The sequence below is a fragment of the Gracilinanus agilis genome, chromosome 3, assembly GCF_016433145.1.
Source record: "Gracilinanus agilis isolate LMUSP501 chromosome 3, AgileGrace, whole genome shotgun sequence".
In the NCBI taxonomy this organism is placed as follows: domain Eukaryota; kingdom Metazoa; phylum Chordata; class Mammalia; order Didelphimorphia; family Didelphidae; genus Gracilinanus; species Gracilinanus agilis.
The window spans coordinates 9,131,465-9,141,863 of record NC_058132.1 but is presented as its reverse complement, the minus strand read 5'-3'; the positions used below and the strand labels follow the sequence as shown (position 1 = coordinate 9,141,863).

Below are 10,399 nucleotides of genomic sequence, written 5' to 3'. Positions count from 1 at the left end.
GTATGGGCTTTCAACAAGATAGAAGATTTCCAAGTATTTGCACAGAAAAGACCAGGACTAAATGGAAAGTTTGATATCCAATCACAAAAATCAAGAGAAACATGAAAAAGTAAATAAGAAACAAAGGGGAAAGAAGGAAAACTCATATTTTTTAAATTTGCCTCTTTAAGGGCTTCAATAAGATCTAATTATCTATATTCCTCTGTGGAGAAATGCTATGTATAATTCTCTGTAGTGAACTCTATTCACTATTATAGTATTCACTATCATAGCAATCAGAAGAATAATTCATAGGGAGAGGTTGGAATACTAAATGGTCTAAGATGACATGGGGGGTGGGAAAGAGGGGGGTGAATAGTAGGGGACACCAAGAGAAACTTGAGTGAATAAGAAAAATAGGATATTCTATTACACACAAAGAGGGCATGGGAAGGGGATGGGACAAATACTATTATAAGAAGGAGAGGAAGAGAACATTAAGAGGTAATATTTAAACCTTACTCTCAGTGTAATTAACCCAGAGAGGGAAGAGTAGCTATATTATCCATTGGGATATAAAACTCTATGTAACCCTACTGAGAAAGTCAGAAGGAATAAACCAAGGGGAGCAGGGGAGGGGGGAGGTCAAAAAAGGGAGGGGAGAAGAAGGGGGAGGGAATTCATTAGGCCTTTAAAAATAAAAAGAGGGGAATAATAAGGGAGGGGGTAGAAAGGGAAGTTAATCAAGGGAGGGGATAAGGGATACCAGCTTAAAGCAAACCACTGGTTTAAAAGGAAATAGTGTAAGAAGAAGGGGGTAGAACTAGGGGAGGATACAAAAATGTCAGCGATTGCACAACTGATAATTATAACTCTGAATGTGAATGGGATGAACTCGCTCATAAAACAGAAGCAAATAGCAGAGTGGATTGGAAACCAAAATCCTACCATATGTTGTCTACAAGAAACACATATGAGGCGGGTAGACACACACAAGTTCAACGTTAAGGGTATGAGCAAAATCTTTTGGGCATCAAATGAGAAAAAGAAGGCAGGAGTGGCTATCATGATCTCTGACAAAGCCAAAGTAAAAATAGATATGATTAAAAAAGACAGGGAAGGTCATTATATCCTGATTAAAGGCAGTATAAACAATGAGGAAATAACACTGCTCAATATATATGCACCAAGTGGTATAGCATCCAAATTCATAAAGGAGAAACTGGCAGAGCTCAAGAAGGAAATAGATAGTAAAACCATAATAGTGGGAGATCTAAATATTGAAAAGAAGAAATAAAAAAAAAGTATAAAGGCTAAGTAAAACCACATTGATGAAGAGCTAGCTGGAAAGATCCACATGAACTGATGCAGAGGGAAGTAAGCAGAACCAGGAGACCATTGTACATAGTAACAGTAATATTATGGAATGATCAACTGTAAATGATCAACTTGGCTATTCAGCAATAAAGTGATCCAGTAAAATTCTAAGGGACTTATGACAAAGAATGCCTACAGAGAAAGAGCTGTTGGAGATGGAATGTAGATGAAAGCATACAATTTTTCACTTCTTTATTTGGGTGTTTGTTTTGAGGTTGTGGTTTTATATGATTATTCACTTCTAAAAATAAACCCTATGGAAATAAAATGAAAAAGAAAGTATAAAACTAGCTCACAGTCCCTATTTCTCCTAATCCAATATGTTTATCCTCATTCCTCTTTCACTCTTTCCTCAAATTCCAGATCAGATGATAGAAATAGAAAGAAAGGAATAAGCATTTTAAAATACCTGCTCTATATCCTGTACTGGGTAAAGGACCTCATAATTATCATTAATTTCACAACATCCCTGTGAGTTTGATACTCTTATTGTCCTCAATCCATAGTTGCGTTAACTGAGGCAAACAGAGGTAAAATAACTTGCCCAAGAACACTCACTGACAATCTCTCTGTCCGGATTAAATTTGTTTTTCTGACTCCAAGTTCTGACCTCTTACCCCTTCACTACCAGTTGCCTTTATTGTCTAGTTTATGGAAATTGTGGAATATGCCTTGCCTTCTATTACAACAGGTAAATCAAGATTGAATTTTCTGATTGCAAATGGGCTCCATGATCTCTGCTCTCCTGCGGATGTCCCAACAGTGAATACAACAGAAACTATTCTTTGGGCCTTTCTTGCATGCCTACTTTCTGTTAAAAGTACCGAATTTTTTATTTTTCTCTCCTGATCCCTTCTTTTTTCCATATGCCCAGGGCTTCCAGTTCCTAGAGAAAATTTTATCTCCTGTTTTCAGCAAGGGGAATCACTCTGGTTGCTAGAGGAAAAAAAGCCCATGGAGCTCCTATCCAGCAGAGTGAGGTTGAAAGCAGGTGTATAAGGGCTATTATCCCTAAAGACTTTTATCTGTTGTAGTAAAGGGAATGCTAGACCTAGAGGCTGGCAGAACAACACAGAATCATGCTGTTTATTTCCTGGAAGATGGATGATAGACTCAGTATAGAGTATGAGACATAATATACGGTAGGTCAGGAAAATAAGATAAATATTTGGTATGATAGCACAAAATGGCATAATATCTTGCATCTGTAGAGAATATTCCACTTTGAAAATTATTGCATGAGAGTTAAAAAGAGTGAAGTTGTTTTTCAGCTTAGCATATAAAATTTACCAAGAATAATTATGTGATAATGCATACAAAATGATGAGAACAGAATATTTGGAAGGTTACCTGAGATTCACAAAATTATAAAAATAATCAGCGAGTGACTTAAAGGAAAGAAAGGGCAATGGAGAAAGTATGTCCACCACTGGACAAAGCATGCTTAGGCACAGGGTTTGAGTTGTAGTTGTAGAGTATAGCAGGGAAGTCGGTCAGGTTACTCCTCCATTCTTTTATTTATGACAAAGTGTGATGAGACTCTTGGGCCTGCCTGTGTCACAGGTCTTTTGTGAGGTTTCATTGTTATTGTAGGTGAAAGTATTTCTAAAATCATCCATCTTGCAGTTATGACCAAATGGTGTATCCAAAGACTGGTTCTGCTTAAGTTTAAAAACTCCCTTCTACCAGGGGACACAGAATAAAAATCAGTTTATTTTCTGCTTTATATTTGTATATGTGTGTGTATGCTCTCCTTCCTTCTATATTCATATCATTTGTTTTCCTCAGAGGCAGAGACCAATTTTGAAGTGAAGGAGATGTCTACAAAGTTGAACCTTTTTGTGGAAGGATCTGCCCTTCAAAGATGCATGAATGAGGGTCTCTGTGACTTCATTTTGAAAAAAATCTGTGACTATAATATCAATGTATACAAAAATCCAAAGAGTGACTGTGAATTTGAAACTAGAGAGAAATTCAGCCAATATTCAATCCTAAATCAGTATATGAAATTGGCCTCAGGAAATGACTTTGGTCAGGATAGTGAATACAGAAAATGTTTTCCTGAAGAAGTAGGACTTGTTCAGTCACATGAGAAACCTCCTGAAATGCCTGTGTATCGAGGTAATCTTGAGAGAAGGGCCTTTGCCTGGAGTTTAGACCTCAATAAAAATCCAAAATGTAAACATGTAGAGATGCTTTCTGTGAGTAATAAAGGTAGACCTTTCAGTCAGAACTCTGAATTTGGTTCACATCAAATAATCCACTCTGTAGAGAAACCTTATGAATGTAAACAATGTGGAAAGGCTTTCACTCAGAGGGGCAGTCTTGCTAAGCATCAGAGAATCCACACTGGAGAGAAACCTTATGAATGTAAACAATGTGGAAGGGCTTTCACATGGAGGGGCAATCTTGCTGTACATCAGAGAATCCATACTGGAGAAAAACCTTATGAATGTAAACAATGTGGAAAGGCTTTCATGCAGAGGAACCATCTTGTTGAACATCAGAGAATCCACACTGGAGACAAACCTTATGTATGTAAACATTGTGGAAAGGCTTTCACAGGGAGGAGCCATCTTGCTACACATCAGAGAATCCACACTGGAGAGAAACCTTATGAATGTAAACATTGTGGAAAGGCTTTCACACAGAAGAGCTATCTTGCTGAACATCAGAGAATCCACACTGGAGACAAACCTTATGTATGTAAACATTGTGGAAAGGCTTTCACAGGGAGGAGCCATCTTGCTGCACATCAGATAATCCACACCGGAGAGAAACCTTATGAATGTTCACAATGTGGAAAGGCTTTCACAAGGAGAGGCTCTCTTGCTGCACACCAGAGAATCCACACTGGAGAGAAACCTTATGAATGTAAACAATGTGGAAAGGCTTTCACATGGAGGTGTGATCTTGTTGCACATCAGAGAATCCACACAGGAGACAAACCTTGTGAATGTAAACAATGTGGAAAGGCTTTCACACAGAGGAGCCATCTTGATAAATATAAGAGAATCCATTCTGTAGAGAAACCTTATGAATGTAAACAATGTGGAAAGGCTTTCACTCAGAGGGGCAGTATTGCTAAGCATCAGAGAATCCACACTGGAGAGAAACCTTATGAATGTAAACAATGTGGAAAGGTTTTCACATGGAGGAGCCATCTTGATAAACATCAGAGAATCCACACAGGAGACAAACCTTATGAATGTATACAATGTGGAAAGGCTTTTACTCACAGAAGCTATCTTGTTGCACATCAGAGAATCCACACTGAAGAAAAACTTTATGAATGTAATCAATTAGGATAGGCTTTTGCATAAAGTTCCACAGTCATGTCAGAAAATCCCCACTGGAGAGAAACTTAATGAGTGAGGCTGAGCTTATGCTCATCACCTTTAGATTATTTAACATAAGAGGATCAACACTAGGGAAAAATTTTAGGGATATGATCAATGTGGGTAAGGCCTTCAGGCAACAATCATCTCTTATTCCCAAGCAAGAATTCCTTTTGAATAGAAACTTTATTTCTGTCATGAATGAAGAAAGACATTGATGTGGAGAATCCAGAGCTTTTTCAGAAGGAGAAAATGTCTTCTGAACAGATCAGTTCCAGATGGATCCCCTGTAGGAAGGCTTTCAGCCAGAGATCATCTCTCATTTCATGTCAGAGGATTCATAGTGCAACAAAACCCCATGACTGTGCTCAAACTTCTGTATTTTCCTCAGAAGGAGGGTGATCACTCTCATTTGGAGAAGTGCAAATGATAATAAGTCCGAGGGACCAACCCACATCTATTAGAGTGGTTATTATGACAGAAAAGAATACGACAAAAGTTCGAGGAGATGTGGGAAAATTGAGATACTAATGAACTACTGGGGGAGTTGTGAACTGATTCAAAAATTGTGGAGAGTGCAGTTTTGAACTATGTCCAAAGGGCATTAAAAAAGGAAAAGGACTTAATAAGTATTTAAAAAGAAATCTTAAAACTGTTCTTTTGGGGATGTCAAAAAATTGGAAAGAGGAAACTCATCACTTGGTAAATGGCTGAATAAATCGTGACATAAAATTGTAATGGAAAAGTATTGTTTTATAATCAGTGAGAAGAAGGAGGTTAGAAATATCTTGAAAGACTTGGCAACTGATGCAGACTGAATTTAACAGAACCAGGAGAACATGGCACATTGTGACAGCAATATTGTATGCAGAACAACTATGAATTGAGATATTCTCAACAATATAAGGATCCAAAACAATCCCAAAAAACTCAATAAAATAATTTCATCTGTTTCCAGAGAAAGAAGTGATGGAATCTGAATACAGATCAAAGAAAAGGTTTTTCACTCTTAAATTTATGTTATTAGTTTTAGTTTAGTTCCACAGAAAGATCAATATGGAAAAATGTTTTATAGGATTGCACATGCAAAATCTATATAAGGTTGCTTAATATCTCTTGGGCATGGGGGAGAAAATCCAGTACTCAAAATGTTTTTAAAATGTTGGATATTGTCTTTACACATCATTATCATCAAAAATAAAAAATAAGAAATAAGAAATGATCAGTAGTGAACAACATTCTTTCTGGAATTAAGGGGTATAGAGGGAATGATTACAGGAAAGGCTTCACCTTGAGCTCATACTTGACTGTCTACTGGATACATTATGCAGGAGATAAGATTCAATGTCTCCAGCAGAAGACTTCCTTTTAAAGGGGTCACTTATGCATCACTTCCTGTGCCTTCCCCCTAGTTTGCATGTCCAGTCACAATAGATGCTTCTCATAGAACTGCCTAGGGAGCAGTCAGTTGATTCTGATTCGTCACCAAACTCTAGCACACGTGGGTTATGAACCTCCCAGAATTGGAGGTATTCTCACCTTTGGTGATTAAAGATGAGCAGTATAGACTTAATCTAATTATCACACTAGTGATTAATATCATGTAACCCTGAAATTTGGAAATATGTATTATTATTGCCTTAGACACTGGAGCCTCCAGAATGGTATTGATGAGTACACCTGATTCTGATTATGATTCCATTGGCTAACTAAATGTAGTTGGGGTTTCAGGGCCACCCCTAAAGGTCCCAAAGTTTTCCCCTCTAATGGTGTCTGTGGGACCCCTATCAGTAGAACATTCTTTCCTTCTAATACCTAGCTCCCCAATAAATTTGCTAGGGAGAGATCTTTTATGCAAGCTTAGAGCCACAATAACTTGCTCTCCAGATGGCTCTATGTCACTAGAATTGCCTAAGGAATCCTTAAATTTGCTCCCTGTACTTCTTTTAGACAGGAGATGAAGGAACCTCCCCCCTTTGAAATCCCAGCTGATATACTTGAGTCTCTCTGGGCCACATCATCTTCTGTAATGCAGGGTTGCAGCAAAAGCTCTTGCTTTTGCAAACCAACTGTAGTAGCCCTGGCAGTTGGAAGGAATAGTATGTTGACCCTGCCCTCACAGAAAAACCGTTGGAGGCTGGGGGTATAAATATCCCTGGAGTACCAATTAAAGGGCCTTTTGCTTTTGGGGCTTTGGGGCTTTGCCTGATTTCCTTGGATCTCTCCCTTGACCTCTCCATTGACATCCTACTATTCCCTGGATTTCCCCATTGGGCCCTGGGAGAAAGGGTGATTTGGTCGGTGGAAATTGTGGGAATTAGATTTATAGACAGGCAGGAATAACCTAAACCAAATCAACACTTCATCTAACAATCTGCTGAACCTTTACATCAGGGCAGAGAAATTATCCTTGGCTGAGGGAGCTGGTTCCATCTGCCTGATTCCCTTTCCAGTGACCCCTTCCCCAGTACTAGCTTCTCCCCTAGCCGACCTCAACCCCTTTTCCCTCAGCTTACCCCTGACAATAAATAAACCCCTTTGGCTTTATACAAAGAGCTTCTGTGAATCATTTTACTGAGCATTAGTGGCAAGGCTGAAGAAGGAAAGGAATTATTTTATTTCTTGAGGGCAAATCCAGGCATTCATCTTGGGCAGGAAGTGGCCAGCTGTCACTTCCTGTAAGGTTTCAGTTTTCACTGGCAGGGAGGGGCCTCTTGACTCCTCCTCCAAGGGAGCTTAGAAAAAAGAGCAGGAGACTGAAGAAACCCTTCAGTACCTAGCCTCTGTGATTAGCCTGATTGATCAGCAGCCCTTCATATATTCCCCATTCATTCCTTAACCTCCTATATCCTATCTATTCCACAACATATCATATTTCCTATTTATTTCATAACACTTCTGATGTTGGCCTATTTAAATCAGCTGTTCCTGATCAAAACAAAAGGTGCACCACCTCCTTCCATTCCTCAGTATCCTCTATCAAAAGCAGCAATTGAGAGAATTATTCTAGTGATAGATTCATTAATTGAACAAGGAACAATAATCCCATGCAAATATGAATATGATACACCCATCCAACATGTAGAAAAGCCAAAATTAAATGCAAATGGAAAAACTGTCTATAGATTTGTCCAAGATTTAAGGGTTGTAAATAATCATGTCATGAAGAGACATCCTGTGGTTCCAAGCACAACCACAATTATCTACTGTATTCCGGGCACAGCCACATATTTCACCATGATAGATTCGTGTTCGGCATTCTTCTCAATCCCTATTTTTGAGAATTCCGGGAATATATTTGCCTTCACCTGGAAAAGTTCCAATGTAACTGGTGTTGTTTGCCCCAATGGTATGTGGATAGTCCCACATTCTTCTCACAGATTTTAACACAAGATTTAACAAATATTAAGTTTAAGGAGAGCTGTTTGATGTACTTTATAGATGATTTGCTCTTGGCCTCACTAAATGCCACAGTATGCCAGGAAGATAGCAAACATTTCCTTTTAGAGCTACATAAGAGAGGCCACAAGCTCTCAAAGGCAAAGGTTCAGTGATGTCTCCCCAAAGTGAAATATTTAGGATTTATTTGAACTGCTTATGCCCTGTTCCATTTTCCTTAAGGGCATTGAATATATTCAGAAATTGATTGCACCCTCCACTAAGAAACAGTTGAGGGCAATTCTTGGAGCAACAAAGTTTTGTAGGCAGTGGGTCCCTTGCTATGGAGAAGTCACTAAACCCCTTAAAACACTGACAAAAAAGTCAGTCCCTGAACCACTTAAATTAGAGGCAGAACACTTGTCAGCTCTTTCTAACTTAAAGCAGGATATCCTGTCTGCCCTAGATCTAGGCATCCCAGATTACAACAAGTCATTTACCTTGTATGTACTGTGAAAGGAAGTTCTTGGTTCTCTTTGTTCTGAGTTTACACTTGTGAAAAAGGAATCCTTTATTCTCTTTGCCTAGTTGGAAAAACTTTGGTTAACAAGATTGTGAGGACAGGATTAACTTTCCTTTGTCTACTTTTACTTATTTATTTATTTGCTTGTTCATTTATTTTTTTATTTTTTGGGCCCTTGCCTTCCCTCTTGGAGTCAATACTGTGTATTGACTCCAAAGCAGAAGAGTGGTAAGGGTAGGCAATGGGGGTCAAGTGACTTGCCCAGGGTGGGAAGTGTCTGAGACCAGATTTGAACCCAGGACCTCCCATCTCTAGGCCTGGCTCTCAATCCACTGAGCTACCCAGCTGCCCCCTCCTTTGTCTACTTTTAAATTAATCAACAAAAGCAATACACCCATACTCAACCCTAAAGTAATTCTTAAAACAGGAGTTTACACATCCAAAAGGAAGACACCCATACTTAACCTTAAGTAGAGGGAAGTGTGCAAGTGAATCCAAACTCAGAAATATGTGAGGAGAGTTAACACCTTTAGAGGTGACAAGTCAATCCCACTGACACTGCTTCAGGCCAGGGCTGGACAATTTGGAAGCTGTGATTGGCCCCTGTGAAGAAGGGCAGGAACAGGAAACCACCATAAAAGCCACAAAATCCTTGGGTTGTGGCAATCTCATGAATTTGAGTCTCATGGAAATTGTCTCCTGGAGATAGTCTTCAAGGGAACTTCACTGGAGACTTCATTGTGAATCATGGCTTCAACTTAGAATCAGTGGTTCCCAAACTTTTTTGGCCTACCGCCCCCTTTCCAGAAAAAACATTACTTAGTACTCCCTGGAAATTATGAAACTATTTATTGAACATTCAGAATAGAATGTAATACAAAAAAAATTGTGGCCATCACTGCCCCCCTGGATCACTGCAGCACCCACCAGGGGGTGGTAGCGCCCACTTTGGGAATCACTGACTTAGATTCTGACTCCTGGGCTACTTTGTTGGGTGAGTGAAAAGGGCTGACTCCTTTCCTAGTTTCCTAAGAGATTAGCTTTCATCTTGGAGGAGTCCTTGTAGTTACTCACTACCAGCCCTCCTGGCTAAGGTCTAGAATAGGTATTTTCTCTAACCTCTCTCACATTTCTCTACTTTATTGTTTCCCTTCTAATTTGGTAAATAAACTTCTGACTTGAGATATAATAACTTCGGTACCCACATTATTTCATATAATTTAAGTCCAACCACTAAATCTAACCTTTACATTTTATGAACAGAGGCTTCAGGTGTTTTAACTCAAACTTTGGGACCTGCTCCGTGCCTGGTTGCTTATTAATTGGCCTGATTGGACCCAGTAGATTCAGGCGCACCACCATGTTTTAGAGGCTTAGCTGCCACAGCCTTGCTAGTAACAAAATGTGCTGATTTAGTATTGGGATGCCCTTTAACCATAATGTGCCCACGTGAAGTTGAAGCATTGTTTCTAAAACACAGAACAGGTATTTTCTGATTAGAGATTTGCAAGATACGAGGTAACCTTGTTAGGTAATGAAAATATTACCTTGAAACGCTGTACAGTTCTAAATCCTACAACCTTGCTTCCTTATTTACCAGTTTCAGAAGAACCTTTGCACAGTAGTGAATCTTTAGTGTCCATGGCTGAAAAACCTAGAGATAATATACTGGATACTCCTTTAGACAATTCAGACTTAGTCTTATTCACTGATGGTTCTTCTTTCATGAGGGATGGCTTTACTGCCCTCAAATATAAATGCTCAAGGTGCAGAACTGATAGCTCTAAAACATACCTGTATAATT

The 10,399-nt window shown here is 39.0% G+C and overlaps 1 protein-coding gene across 1 annotated transcript; it reads left to right on the top strand.

Moving 5' to 3' along the window:
* Positions 1 to 3,548: 3,548 nt before the first annotated feature.
* LOC123240718 (zinc finger protein 383-like) lies at positions 3,549 to 4,472 on the top strand (the record flags this gene model as incomplete). The annotated part of the gene is made up of 2 exons (XM_044668437.1): positions 3,549 to 4,261; positions 4,346 to 4,472. Coding segments are annotated over exons 1-2 (840 nt in total), but the record flags the coding sequence as incomplete, so codon positions are not given.
* Between the last annotated feature and the right edge of the window lie 5,927 nt (positions 4,473 to 10,399).